The sequence below is a fragment of the Manduca sexta genome, chromosome 27 (assembly GCF_014839805.1).
Source record: "Manduca sexta isolate Smith_Timp_Sample1 chromosome 27, JHU_Msex_v1.0, whole genome shotgun sequence".
Classification (NCBI taxonomy): Eukaryota; Metazoa; Arthropoda; class Insecta; order Lepidoptera; family Sphingidae; genus Manduca; species Manduca sexta.
In genome coordinates, this window is record NC_051141.1 from 14123633 (window position 1) to 14139924 (window position 16292).

At 33.8% G+C, this 16292-nt stretch overlaps 1 protein-coding gene across 1 annotated transcript; it reads left to right on the forward strand.

The window, feature by feature from the left end:
* The first annotated feature begins 10188 nt into the window (after positions 1–10188).
* LOC115455778 (alpha-tocopherol transfer protein-like) lies at positions 10189–16286 on the forward strand. The gene is made up of 7 exons (XM_037443866.1): positions 10189–10327; positions 13252–13441; positions 13801–13960; positions 14091–14152; positions 14273–14466; positions 14814–15018; positions 15422–16286. Exons 2-7 carry the CDS (start codon positions 13258–13260, stop codon positions 15628–15630), a joined length of 1014 nt encoding a protein of 337 aa, XP_037299763.1. The 5' UTR covers positions 10189–10327; positions 13252–13257; the 3' UTR covers positions 15631–16286.
* The last annotated feature ends 6 nt before the right edge of the window (positions 16287–16292 follow it).

The window sequence follows — 16292 nt, forward strand, 5'->3', positions numbered from 1 at the left end:
TCCATAAAACTTACAACTAAAATATGTGCTTGCGTCAATAATATCACAATTAAAGTGATATATGGTACACAAATATCTAACCAAATCTAACTGATCTCTTTATTTACAGTGCAAACGAATATGTTGCCATTCGAGTCGTTGGAATTTCCCCAAAAATGTTTAATATGCCAAGAGCTCGACTTGACAGAGATGGTGTTTCTATGCGTCGCGTGCACTTTCATTATTTTACTTCTCATGCAGACCTGTCGCATCATATCCTACGGCTCCGAGGACGTCACATTGTAGAATGGATCAAGGCAATGAGTAAAATCGTATTTCTCTATAGTTTATTATATATGCACTTAAAGTTTTTGAAATGGTTATAAGTACTGCCTGTTATTCCCGACAGGCTGTTGTTGAATCTCGTGCAATGTTACAATGGCCATCCTGATAGTAAGTGAACATTGAAGTGACCAGAATTCTTCTGCAATATTTTTTCCACTAAACGGGTTAATAAATACGCCGTGTCAATAAAATAAATTAAACCGTAAGGAAGAATTGAATTGGGAGGGAAGAGTTTTATGAGAGTTTCGGCAATGGTGCGTAACTATTTGCCATCAACAGTCGCGGAAAATTCATTATGTCAGTTCAGTTTCTATTATAAACGCAGCCCTTGGTAATGTTTTTAAGAAAATAGAATCTTGCAAAACTGTACTAAAACGAAGGTGGGCCACGTTCACCTAACGTAACAGTGGTCCACATTTTTTATCTACACTAGTTTACTGTTACATAAGTGCCTTCCGCCAGCGGGCCCTGTCGTTATGACGTCACACCATGACGCTACAGATTTTTATGCTCTTTAGAAATAGCACCGACTGGAACTAACGAAAGTTATGATCAAATATTCCCTGCTGTGGTATTACGAGTCACAGACAAAACTGTTACAAGAATAATTTTGTAAGCGTGTACATTTTCCGAAATGACAAATGTTCTCATATTGAAGAATATAGTATTAAAAAGAACATTACGGTAATGCAAAAGTATAAATGACACTAGTCTATGAGCACTTCATACACTTTTTGATAAAGCAAACTTTCAATCTTATATGTAATGCTGAGTTGCAGAATGAATCATATAATGTTATGTAAGAATTTAATAACATAACATTGTGGTCTGTTTTCAGAATACAAAAATGCGCAGTTCCATGTTGCACGTGCCAGTGTTGCGGAAAGAAGAACGGGTGTAAAAACAATGCCGCGTGTACCACATTGGCTGTGATTTTGCTCCTGGCCATTATATTTGTTGAGGCGTACAACAAATTGAAGAGATGGGTGAGGAGACGAAGGAGATGTAGCTGTTATTTGGTATTTATTTTGTAAACTTAAATACTGTGCTACAAACTCAGGTTCACGTGAGTGAATGAAACCTAGGAACTAGTGAGCACGTCATGTCCTTATTTGTGGATTAATTCTTGATTTTCGGTGCTTATTGCTATTCACAGAATGTTTATTCACACTATATTTTTAGCCTCAGAAATCACTTAGTTTATCAAGTTTTGTTTGTAATATTATGTTATAGGACGAGTGGAATGAATCAAGAGCATCGGCTGCTGCAGACCGCCGGCGCCGGCGCAGTGCCGCCTTATGAACGTCTCCTCATGTTGGTTGTCGGATTCGCGCTTCTATACATTATATTTGATGAACAGTCTAATCTCGATGCTTTATAATAAAAAGTAGCGAAATACACCTTCTAGTTTTAATGATTATGTCACATAAAAATTTGTTTAAATAAATATGACCGGAACAATATTAAATATACAATTACAATAATTCAATAGGCCAGTTTTCATAATAAGGGTTATCTCTACTTTCCATGGAACGAGATGCTCAAATGGCAGGTTTGTGGTTACTGTAATGTGATTGTCACGCACGATCTCCGTAGAATGTATTATCGTCATTACCTGGTGTATTTGCAACACTACATTTACGCTGTTTGTGACAAGCTAAAACTTCGCAATACTATAATTTTGCGAATATTCAGTGTTAAATTTTCCGTTGTCCTCAAACACGGAATGTATTCAGTATGTTATAATTAAAACACTTGCATCATCAACGAAAAATTTAATCTTATTATATAACATATATTTATTTTGCGAATATTCAGTCTTAAATTTTCCGTTGTCCTCAAACAACTAAAAAATTTAAAACTGAACATTCGCAAAATATATATATAAATGTTCGTGTAAAGTGAAAAACTTACGTTCTATGACTTATAACTAAAATTTTCTTCTTCAAATTAAAAAACTAAACAGGCGACTTCGTAGTTCTAAGGTAGATCAAAAACTTCTCCAGACTCTCGAGTTACATATTCATTAAAAAAACATAGTCCTTCATACATGGGGGTGATTCAGATACCCTAAGAGGTGCTCTATCCCTGGACTTCCGCTTGACACTACTTTCTGGGACATCCTGTATAATTAGTCTGTTTCCCTTGTCACTCCATAACTTGAGAACAAATTAAGCGATTTAATTTTTAGGGTTCGGTACCTCAAAAGGAAAAAACTGAACTCTTATAGGATCACCATTTTGTCCGTCTGTCAAGACTCTTTTTCTCGGGAACACGTAGAGGTATTAAGCTGTGAAAAAATCTAACTTCTACGCCAACGCAATCAAAACAACGCCCGTTTATGCCGCAAATTTTCGAAACTCGTATTAAATTGAAATTCATATCAAATACTCAGGTTTATAATACGTTTAAGCTGTAAAAAAAACAAATTTCTATGTCAACGTAATCAAAAGAATTTAAGCCGCATACTTTCCAACTCGCAACTACTCGCAACGGAATCAAAACCTATAGGGTACCTACTTCCACTCAACCTAGAATTTTGAAACTTAAATAAGCGCTTTGCACCAACCCAGGTTCTCGGCGAATCTTTCGCAAGCAGACAATATCCGCCAAGTGTGTACGCATCCTTGGAATACTTAAAAAAATCTATACAGGTTAATACACATAATATTTTATGATCCTCAAAATACAATATGAAACAGTTTTAATGATTTTCAAAACAAAGATTTACATAAAGTTACTGCAGAAGCTAAAATGTACGTGAAGTCGCGTGGAAATCTTGTGCAATTTAAAAGATCACTGGGTGAGTTCAGCGCGCCGCGCCGTCTCACAATACATTATGTAAGAGAATCTCGATAATAAAGGCCTGCATACGAAGCTCAATAGTATACAATTCGCAACCTTAATGTAAAGTGTATAAGGGGCGTGAGGTACACACAGGACATGGAGGTAATGTAACATTTATAATGGGGTAAGCCCAATTCACTACCCCATATCTATAGAAACCCACAGGTTGGGTGACCCAGACTAACCCAAAGCAAACATTAAAGTTGACAAAAATTGTGGCCGATTTTCGAAATTTCGAAATAAATAAATACTATTTGTATGTTACTATACAAAAGTAGGATTTTTGTTCTGTAATACCATGTGATTAGATGTGGGGCTTTTGTTTCCTTTTGCCAAACTTTATTTTACAATTCGTAACAATGACGTACTTAAAGCATCTCATCGCGTTTATGACAATAGAAATTGCGATACGGGATATCTTTCCACGCTAATTTATCAAAGATGACACGGCCGTGGTACGATATTACACCGTCATTAAGAACAAAGTCCCAGTTTTGGCTGACTATATCGACACCTGCCAGAACTCCTTGAATGACTATTAGTCAGACTATTCTCTATGAAATACCAAAATTAGTAGATATAATTTAAGCTTTTTAAAACAGAAGATAATACTAATAAATATAATAAAAAGTAACCGAATTTATAATTAGGTACAAACAGGAACGAGCTTTACTACCAAAAAAAATATTTTTCTATTTCAATGTTCAGTCGAAGTCATGCCCAAACCATCCATTATAAATTGCTATAATAAATATTGTACACATTGCAGTCTTAATGAGAATTTAAATGGGCATTTCAGAGCCCACATTACAGCGATTATTCCGGACAAAAGTAGAAGGGAAAGATTCCGCAAACACGCATTACCTAAAAGCAAACCATAAACATAACATTCACTTTTACTCACTGCAATTAACAAAGCTTAAACTACTGAGATGGCTGAACTTTCATTACACAAAAATCGTTAGTTACATCTATGTAAACAAAAAACAGTGATGTACCGCATAATTCATACATCTTTTTTGCACGCCCAAACTGGCTTGTCAAGAAAGTCCTAAATTATCCAAACGAGTAAAAAATTTCGAAATAACGCAAAAACATGTACAAGGTCTTGAAAAAAATATCTTCGATGGCAATTTCTGAACTTTATTTGATATTGCAATATTCGCGCGAGCATATGATGTGCCAGATGACAAGCGACTAAATCGCCTTACCTCATACAAATGAGGAGCAAAGCACTCACAAGTTTTAAAACACTTTTGCTTTAATATTTTATGTTACTACTAGCTTTTGCTCGCGACTTCGCCCGCATTTAAGAATTTTCCGGGATAGAAGATCTACTTTATATTTTATACTAAGTATATATTTAGATAGCAAGTAACTTATGTCCTTTCCACAGTCTCAAACTACATATCTTCTCATCAATTTTCATCGAATCCGTTGGGTAAGTTCTTAAGTTTATCACGTTCAGACAGGTAGACTGTGAAGGACTTTGAATATATTTTTTGAACTTTTTAACAGTAATAATTCCATCATACACGGTTGTTGCATAATTTTAACCGTTTACATAGCGCACGCAACGCAAGCTCTGAAAAGGAATACATTTTCCCCGTTTTTACAACATTTATCATTTATGCTCCGCTCTTATTAGTCATAGCGTGATTGTATTTAGCCTATAATCTCACTGGATAAGTGTTAGGAAAAATTAAAAGATTTTTAAATTCGGACCAGTATTTCCCGAGATTAGCGCGTTCAAGCGCACAAAGTCATCAGCTTTATATATTTAGTATAGATAGATAGATTAAAGGCAGTACTCACTTTCGCCCTGTGCGATATCAGCTGAGGCGTTGTTAAAGTAAACTGGCGGTCACTATTTGTCAAATAGATATCAATACATCACAGCATATTTCGGATTTTTATAGCTGAGTTTTGTTTTGAACATCGGCGACTCAGCTGAGAACAAACTCTTAAATATCAACTTCAGCTTTAATTATTAAATAGTTCAATACAATATATATCTACATGAGCTCCTTCTCAAAGATGAGATTGATTAATTAATAGGGCCCTAAGATTGGGTTAGACACTAAATCAAGACGAATGTACGATATAAGCCGGAACCGATTCAGCAATTATTTTTTTTTGCAAATTACATTAGTTTACCTTCCTTTTCTATAATTTCAAGATTATTGCAGAAATAAAAGCTCTTTCTGATAGTCTGGTAGCATAAGGTCACAAAAAGTAAAAACATGCAAAGGAAAACCGAATTTGTATTATATAGCAATCATAGACACTCAGTTATTAGGGTTACCGTAGACAGTTCGTTTAATAGTATGTGGGTCAGTGACTCCATGAGCATCGCATGACTTATGGATGTCATAATAGTGTAGCAACTTAATGCCATGATTTCGCACTGCCCTTAGAGAACACATTATATCCCTCTCTCATTTTAGCGTGACGTAAATGATTATTAAAATTGGATATTCAGACGATTCCCATTCTCCGCAACAATTTTACCGACAATTTGTTTCGTATTAACCATTCTAAGAAATAAGATACGATTTAGTAACAATGGTTACTCAATACTTGAAAATGTGTTGGGACAATCTACTATGTTATTTGTTGTTTTTGACGACCGTCATGTATACGCATAAAAGAAATTGGTTATTTATCAGCTTGAACGCGCTAATCTCAGGAACTATTAAACTGATTTTCATTTTATTTTTCACTAATAGGAAGCTACTTTACCCTTAAGTACTATTTATCCTGAAAAACTTTTCCCGCGGGTGGAGCCGCAGGCAAAGGCTACTATTGTTTAGCCAATTATAAGAACGACGCCTGGAGTTCTCAAAAAGAACCGAAAATTTTCTTATACATTTAATTATAACTTCTATTATTACAGAAAATAATTAAAACTAAATTATAACTAGATCGCGACGAATTCGATGCTAGAATCCAAGTGCGTGCGAGGGCGCGGACTCGACGGCGCATCTCGTGGACCGGTGTCAGTACTTCCGTAATGGCGCCATGTTATTGCGTGTTATATGTTCAAGGTCCGATAGTGCGATGGGTCGGCAGAATTGGTAGTGTCGTTAGATATAACAAACCATAGTTCTGTTTATGAGCGCCTGAAAGCCTGTGATCAACTCATCAAGTGTGGAGCAAAATTAATTGATGAGAAACATGTTAACAGAGTTAAACCATTCCAACTGTCAGACTGGTGGCAGGAAGAATTCGACTTATCCGATGTCAACCATGTCTTAATTCCACGTCGAAAATATTAAACAACTCATACGGTATTCCATGGCCTAAGATTTGAGAAATCCTTAACCCATAGTTCGACAGAGAAGGCAAATTGTAAACAAATACGCATGTTGTCTTATTAAAAAATACCTACTATGCTAATAAAAATATGGTCCAAATCAAATAACTTGATGATAAAGGTAATTGGGATATCGACTTTTGATTTGACAGTCACGTATATCGGCATAATTTGGGGTTTCAGTACACAAAGACAGGTTTCGCATTGCGGTCAAGGTAAACTTGAGTGAAACTGCACATCTGCGGCGCGGCGCGTGGGCATAGGTTTAAATGGCGTCAATGAACGACCTATATCGTAAATATAAAGTTAATGACTTTAAACCATTATAAAATATTCGCGTAATATAAATTAAACAAATTGAGATAATTTGGACGATTGGCGAGGGATAATCATCTGTCGTCAATTAATACTCTATCTGGACGACACTATTCTAACCCTCTTATTCATAGACGTCTTAGCATGCGAAGGCTGCTATGCCGTTAGCACTGAGAAACAGACTTGTTATCACAGCTTTACTCCGTCCTTAGATAAAAAAACATCTTTGAATAAGGGGCTAAGTATTTAGTTTTAGGGGCTATGAGCTGGTTTAGCTGTGTTAATTACAAAAAAAATACTTAGTATCTACGCCCCCTATATATTATATTATATATTTTATTACTATAAATAAAACATATTATTATTATTTTATTTTTGCGGAAGTAGTACAAACTCGAAATTTATTATGTTTGTATACTTTTACTTATCTCTCCGCAGATATTTAATTATATATTTAACTAATAACAATATTACAAAATAAAATATACCTACCTATACTTAATGATGATAATTAAATAGTTTTAATTTTTGGATCATAAATCATAATAATACAAATACTTATAGCACATGCAAATGAAGTATAATCTAATAAAACCATCTCCATAACCAGTGACTAATTGAGCCTAACGATGCAACTAGCTTTACATAACGTTCAGCTAATACTAAAGTATAAGTACATCGCGGTCACAGTCATAGAGAATGCTCTGTGCGTTTCTGTTCAACTGGCAAATAAATACGAACAAAAAATAGGAGTTAAAAAGACCTATAGAAATGCAGATTTTGACCGAACACTCGCTTTGTCTCTGTCATGTAGAGTTATCTAATATTCAAATTGCTTAAACCATTTTTGCGATTTTATAACGACACATGAGTTAATTCAAACACAAAAAAAAAATATCGAAATTGTGATGGTTGGACATAATTTTTATACTCCAAAATATATTTTTAGTTTGTTGCATGGATAAGTACTTAGGATAAGAGCCTTTTAATATAAAATTACGCTTTGTTATGAGGAAGGGTTATTAAACAATGCCGAAGGAAACAGACACAACTAAAAAAAAACCAAATATAATCTTCTGACCTTGTCAGGAAGAGTATTGCGCATAGCTCCACCCGCGATATATATATTTTTTTTATTTATAAATATGGATTACGGTGTTATTGGTAACAAATCAAAGGTTTGTTTCCACAACAAATCCTCTTAGTTTTGCAAAACACCAGCAGGACCACTGCGAGACTTAAACACTTAGCGCTGCTGCGCCGTTTATTAAGTAATATCATCATCATCATTTCAGCCGGGAATCGTCCACTGCTGGACAAAACTAAGATCAAAACTAACATCATTCAACTCAAAAATTACAAAGACTGTTTCTACTTGGAATTCATTATATTTACACTTAATTAGTAGTAATGGTAACTAATAACTTAAAATTATAAAAAAAAATCAAAGAACTTAAATTTAAGAGAGAGAAGGTAAGGGTTAACCGTTTCTTGTGGGTCGACACGACATCTGGATCTCGCTCGATTTACCGTCAGCTGCAGGTAGACTAGATTGCCGTGTCCATATAAAAATGCTTAATTAGCCTCGAGATATCAGCTCGTAATAAAATCGGAACGCTGACTGTCAGCCGCGTAGAACATACGTTTCGCAATATTTGCTCTATGAAGCCTTTTTTTAATTTTACCTACGCATTCTACACAGCCAGTTGCTTAAACACTGAGTTGCCACCTTGACTCCGTGACTGGTTAAGTAACAATTAACAAAGCGAAGATATATGGTACTTAAGTTACTTTTGGGCCAAAAGTTTACGACGGTTACGTCAACCAGTTTATTATGACAATGACAAAGTTAATTATTTCTATTCAATTTGCATGACCCCCCCCCCTTCCCCTCTTATGTTAATCATTGCATATCTGATTAATATCTGGACGAGAAAAACTAAAATAAAAACAGTTTTATAGAGGACTGTTATGATAAAGTTTCTACAATACGGCCATATAGCTTTGTAATAAAACAAACACTACTTTCAAATAATTGTATAGTGTATGTAATTATAATATGTTTACCCAAATGTAATCAAACAAGAAAAGTAGGTCGTTACAAATAACAGTAGTAAAATTATACTTTAGAGTTTGTCCAACAAAGATTAAGTGAGAACACATTTGTCTACAACATTTTATTTTCATGTCAAAATTACTTTTATATTATTATTATTGCATATAACAGCAAACACAATTTTATGTAGTCTTCGTCCTGTTTACGCGGATTTTAAGACATTAATATGTCTTACATGTTCGCTTATTCCTGATAATTATAGTAGATAATTAATAATAATAATAAGTAGATCCTTATATGTTAATGATTCCTTATACGCTCTACATTGGTAGATCATCAATGGTGCAGGCACTAACATCATTCTCTCCGTTCACTGTATGTAATATAATAGATCCTTTCTTATGAGTGAAATTAAATGGTTCAGAACACCTAGTGTACTCGCCCTAAAGACTGCTGAATAAGACAGGCTATCAGCATATTATAGTCACAAAAACTAAAAGAAATATTCATATTATCGCTATAACCTGATATCAATCAGATGACGAATATACTAACTTATTTTTTACCGTGTGTATTGCGTAAATTTCCTCTGAATGCAAGTTGAGCTCCGCTTATATCCTTGAAATTCATTATACGATATGTCTATGTAATCCGATAATACTTAAAATATGGCAAAAATAGATTGGCCAATAATAAGTTCTATGTAGCGTGAACACACAAGCCTATGCTACGTATAAGGAATTCCGAATATAGTAATGTTTATTTTTTTAATAACACCTCTGATCGTTAATTTATTCTTGGAATATTATATTCACTGAGTTATATTTTCTTCTGTCGTTATTTGTTATAACGGAGATACTTTTTTTATTTTTATTGTGGTATTGAACAAACCTGCATGTGTGTTTTGAAAAACATTAGTCACGTTTCATAATTTTGTATTATAACATAATATTCTTGTTAGCAAATCTCATGTGCATCGCCGACTTTGAAGTAAAAGCAATAAGGCTTGGAATGAGGTCGAAGCACTTTTAAGGCCCTCTATAAACTTAAGTGCGAAAAACGCAAGCCGACATTTACTTAAATTTTATTTATTTATTAAATTTTATGTACAATAAGTATAAAAGTGGACTTAATGCCAAAAGCCTTTTCTACCTTTAGGTTTTCTTTTATTTTACTTTGGCGCATTAGCGCCAATCAAATGTCTCATAAATGCCTCTCATAAACCTCTTACAGATAATTTATTCACCAGAACATAGGTTTAATTTGAATGTAGATACTAATTTTCTCTGTGAATTACAATAGAAAATAGTTGCGCACCGCTGCTGCAATTATCGAAAAGCACGGGACGGTGACTACACAATTGGCGAGAGCAGCAAAACACCGACGTCGACAGCAGCAGCGCTCAGTGCGTACCTGGCGTCTGTGTTCGGAGCACGTGAGTGGACTGTGTACATTGGAATAACAAACAGGTTTGTTACATATTTTTATGGGCCGATAGAATTATCAGATAAGAGTTACATGTCATACAATAACCTTTATAAGGTAATTAACATTCAGCCCTTAGTCTATATTATGCCATTAAAATAAAACTTGGCGGATTTTATCTCAGTTTTTATATTATTATTTCCTTCCGACATGACGTTTTAGTGTAAAAACTGCGATCAAATCCGCAAAAAAAAAAATTTCAATGTGTAACATTCGCGTAAATAATATAATGAATCACTATGCTAAATTATGCCTTCATTCATAAAGAAAATAAATACACATTAAAATGTTATCGTGAAAAGTGTATGGATGTTTGCTGCGCGAAAGATAGCCCTGCGATTTTTGTGTTTGGAAGTTTATAAAAACTTAGGCAATATGTATGTATATATTCTTATTATGAAATTATTCATAATTTTTTCGATCGTTTTAATTCCTTTGTTATTAATAATATTTTATACTTACGTAGTTTAATACTTAGAAGTAGGAAATTGATATTTATAAATGATTTTTTTATTTGGAACATTATAATCAAATTATAATTAAGTCTCAATCTTAAAATGTTTCGTACAGTCTTAAAATATTTATCGCAAGTTAATGTTTTGAAATAATAAAGTTTAACGTAACTGCAGGTCTTTCGTATAAAATTAAATTATTTTTTAATGTTATAACGGAGTACGGCGTTCTTATACGGAGAGTAGTCCGAGCGTAATTTCTTAAGGTACCTACCTTAAATATGAATAAAAGCCTACTTCACTTAAAAAATCAAATCATTGCACGTTTGCACACTAGTTATGCGTTACGATTGCGAATAACAGTATTATATTGTATTAGCCTATAATTTCCTAATTACGGGCAAAAGCTTCATGAACCAAAAACTTTTATAAGAATCCAGTTCGTCCCGCCATCTTTGGTAGTCTTTACCTCGACGCATACAACCGATATAAGGGTTACACATATTACTCACCAAAAGAAATGCTTATAAAACTAACCAAATAACATCTAGTTTAATTTGCCGTATTTTTGAACGATTAAAATCATGTACTTACTGAAGCCACTACTTATTTCTCGTTTCCTAATTGATATCAATTAATATTTGGAAACTATAAGTACATTAAATAATTATTTATGAATAATTCTATAACAACTCACAGACAATAGTTTTTAGTATTATCGCGGTCGCGAAATTACATTAGACATACTTGTTGTCAGTATACATTTTTTATCTGGTGTTTACAAAAGTAAAATATATTCGTGAAAATTTCTCGAAAATAAGTATACTTACGTAACGAAATAGAATCTACGAAATATCATTACGATTTTTCTGTCTTATTTGTTTTTTTTTTTTATTCTTTTTATATATTATTTGATAGAACGAATTTGTGAAGACAAATAAAAAGGGTCAGATGAGACTGAAAATTACGTAACAGTATTTCATAAAAACTAGTGTTTACAGGATCGGCAAAAATTAACAATGCCATGTTATCATCCCACTCGTGCTCTCTGCTCAGACGTTTCGGTTATGCGTAGAGTGTAAATAATAAGTTTTTAATATATTCGAGATTTAAGCCTGTACACTAACATAATTTTAATTATATTGTCAAATCTGAATACGCATGTCGTAATACAATTATACCACTATCTACAGAATTGTGAGTTTCGTAACATCGTCGCTGAATGCTTCGCTAAGTGCTTCGTACTGTTTTACTTTCTATAGCCTCTAGTTAACAATAGATAATAACGGATTCTATGTCTAAGCAAATAAGGATACACTGAGCTGTGAATGCTTTTATAGAAACCGAAACGTTATCTCGGGAAACTCGTCTGCACTCCGATATAAAGATAATAAATACCCCCAATTTTATTTACATTGTTTTTTTTTATATTATCTATTGATTTACCTGGGTTCATAATTTTACAATGATACGCACAAGTGCTTTAACAATTGAGCTATGGAGGGAGAGAGGGGGCGAGTTTCCACTATTTGATACATAGCTCCCCTCCGGCTATATTCTTTGTTAGGAACGAAATGTTAAGTAAAGTATAAAAATGTAGATTTCCTAGTTGCTTGAGTCTCAGTATTTATTGGGTAACATTAGTATAGTGATTTTCTTCTTATTTATACATTTTTCATAAAACACAACAAAATCAAACTGATTTTCAATTGTAATTTATTAAGATTGTCTTCATTCATATTAATTATATACTCTTATTATTTTTACTGCGGCAAGTAACAAAGTAACAGTTGTAGTGAATATATATTTGCTTACGTACAATGACGCATTCTACTTTATGAAAAATAGTTTTTTATTCTGCTGGTCAATGTATTTATTGTCTTAAAAATCAGCGTAGAACAAAAACTAGACAAAGAGAGGGCCTTGGCTTAAACAAATTTTATTAGTAAATAACACACTAATTATATAAATAACGATTAATACCTCACAGTTAAATTCTTTCTCAACTTTATTGAGATTCAGTTATTTTTGAAGAAAGTAGAGACGGTAGTTAAGTAGATATTTAACATACGCGAAAAGACAAAACGTTGCTTTAACATAAAAAAAATGTAGAGTTATAAAATTATTATTTCCTTATATAAATAAGTCTGAACTTTTAGCCTACATGGTACTCGCTGCAAAATATCAGAGAGCATACATTTTGTAAGTACATCGCGAAGGACGTCTCTACTCTCTAGTGCCCATGTTTATTCCTTGATACTATTATCTTATGTCCATGAATTGTTTCCGTAATATTTTAGCACAAATAAGTGACTCATTAATCATTATATATTATAAAGCTATAAATATATATTTAACTAATCACAAAACAGTCTTTAAAGAATATTTGTGCAACTTTGAAATTCGATTAACCATCTAATATAAACCATGGTAACTTTTATGTTTTACATTCCCAGATAATAATGTCCAAAAGACTAACAAAGCGCTTTTTGACTGATGCCGACAAGTACCAGTGCTCTCTGTCGGTCGAAACACAAACCATAGCTGAGAATGAGCTACGGGAGACAGAGAACTCTAGGTCACAAGCCCTCACAGCACTAAGGAGTTGGATGGAGCAAAATCCTAAACTGCTAACTGTAAGATTGGGTAAGTATTCGCAATAACTGTGTTCTGCGCCGTGGTGAAAGGACCATATAAAAACGAACAACAACAACATAACGTACTTTGACTAATACGTATCTACTATGAATTAATTAATTATTATACGTAGTAAATTAAATAGTAATTACGACTGGCGAGCAAAATTGTGTCGACTGACTCTCTGGACAAGTGATACTCTTTGGACGCCACTATACTTAACATCATAATTATTATTATAAAGTGTAACTAATAATTTTTTTGTGGACCTATAAAAAATTTAAAATGTGAATTTTTAAATTTTTCCCCGTCAACGTTGGATTCGCACGTTGCGAACATCAGGATTTATTTAATACATATTCATACAGATTCCAATTTCCTTCTGCGGTTCCTTCGCACTAAGAAGTTCAGTGTGCCGATGGCGCAAGAAGCGATCGAGAGATACCTTTTGCTGCGACAGTCTTGGGGTATAGCCTTCAACCAGCTCGACTACAAGCTGCCAGTCATGATGGAGCTCATTGATTTAGGGTATCATTTTGTTATATTTATTAAAAAAATATATAAGAACTGTGTTGCCATATTTATTATAGTTATATGGAAACTTTCTAAATTATAAATCTCATATGACTGTGAAATGAACTTTCTTCTCCATTTACAGATTTATTTTCGTCAGTCCATTTAAAGATAAATGTGGACGTCGTGTGATTATATACAAACCAGGTAAATGAAATCCCAAAAATATTTATATATAATATTATTTTATAACGTTTGCAATTTCGACACAATTTTGAGCAATTTCGACACAATTTTGTGATTTTCTAAAGTTGAAATATATTTCAGGCGTATTCGATCCATACAAGTACACGAACCAAGACATGTGTCGTGTGATGGGAATATGCTATGAAACGATCATGGAAGACGAAGAAAACCAAGTCCGTGGCCTAGTTCACTTCGCCGATGGAGCTGGAGTCAGCTTCCCTCACTTGACCCTGTTCACACCCAGAGAAGCTGTACGAATTGTAAAGAACGGAGAGGTAATAAGAACCTTGCTGTTTTAGTTTTTACATTTCAATAGTATCTAATAAAATTTAACTTGATTGCTCGATCACCACACCAAATGCACGCCCATGCACGGGGGACCATTTCCTATAAACGACGGCCCACGATGTAGTTATAAACATTACCCCTACATTTTCCTCGCCTCCCATACAAAGATTCTTCCTGTTTGAGAGACTTCTTCGCAACTGCTGCAATTCCTTAGGTAGAATTAGACACAATCCCATTGGACATCATTAGCAGGAGCACATTTTGATGTTGCAGCGATTTTAATTTAAAAAAAAAAAGGAATTGCAGACAGAAAAATAATGGTTATCTTTTTCAGAGAACAGTTCCCATGAGGCATAAAGAGATCTATGGCGTTAATGTACACCCTACAATTAAATTTGCACTAGACTTCGGCATGGCGCTCATATCGGAAAAAATTAGAAAGAGGGTCAAATTGTACACCTCAATTGAAGATGTCGAAATCGACAAGAGCGTGCTTCCCAAAGAATACGGCGGTGTTATGCCTATGAGACAGATGATTGGTTAGTATAAGTTTATTAAGGTTTACAACTTTTGGAAATGGTCATTTAAAATAGTGTATCTCTACATGACCTAGACTATGGATAGCCAATAAGGACAATAATGATTCTACAAATATGTATGCCAAAAGTATAATAATGGTATTTAAGAAAGTAATGAACTATTATGATTTTCCAATTGAGTACTTGTACAGTCCACTACAAATAAACCTGAACAAATTTTAAATTTCATCGCCTACTAAAATAAATTTCAGACTTAACTTTATTTTAGACACAGAAAAATAAATATTTCACTTAAAGTCGATGTGTAGAAATAATTCGATTTTTGAATTTATTCAGCTAGTTTTGTGGCTGGCTGTTACTTAATTCTAGAAAAAATTTAACCTATTTATTAATCTTTTTTTAGACTTGTGGAAAGAAGAGTTGGCCAATAAACGTGACACTCTTCTTATGAACGATAAGATGAGCGTAAGACTTGAAATGTATAGCGAGGCTGCCAGAGAAGGCGCTGTATCCGCGCTTAGAGCTGGAGCAAACACATGCGCAGGCGCCGATGCTGTGGGAGACGCCATGCGAGGGCTTACCGGCAACTTCAGGAAACTCGAAGTAGATTAACTTAGATTGCAATCTTTAGTATACACTCTTGTAAAATTTTGTTGTAAATTCACCTGGCTGCGAATGTTATGATCTAATCACATACTATTAGATTATAACCTACCCTTACACGGTAGATTTTAGAAATGGAGCAGTAAGGGCAGCTATCCTAACCGCTGTAGCTACAAGAAAACATAAGAAACTATCCGTATTTTTGAAGACATTAAAATCCGTAACCTTAAATTTTAAAAATTAAATTAGTGTCGGCAAGAAGTCAATGTATACAAAAAAAAAATGATAACAATTGATCCTGTTGTTGATACGAATCTGATGGATCTTAAGCTGCTAACTTTAAAAATCGAAATTTATGACAGATAATAATTTAAGGGTAGAGTAACTGAGAGTGGAACGTATTGTCGGGACGTCGTTCATGGGTTTATTCCCGCCCTAGGGCAAGCACCACTAATTTTTCAAAGTGTATATTCATAGTTGATACTCGCTTAACAGTTAAAGATTAAGGAAAACATATTAGCAAACTTTATACATGACAGTTCGGAAAATGTTTATCTCACTGCAATATATAAGCATAATTGATAAGTTGAAAACTAGTAAATAATGTACTTTTAAGTCACATACAGTAAATAGTATCGAATTATTAAAAAAAAATTGTGATCATATTGCGT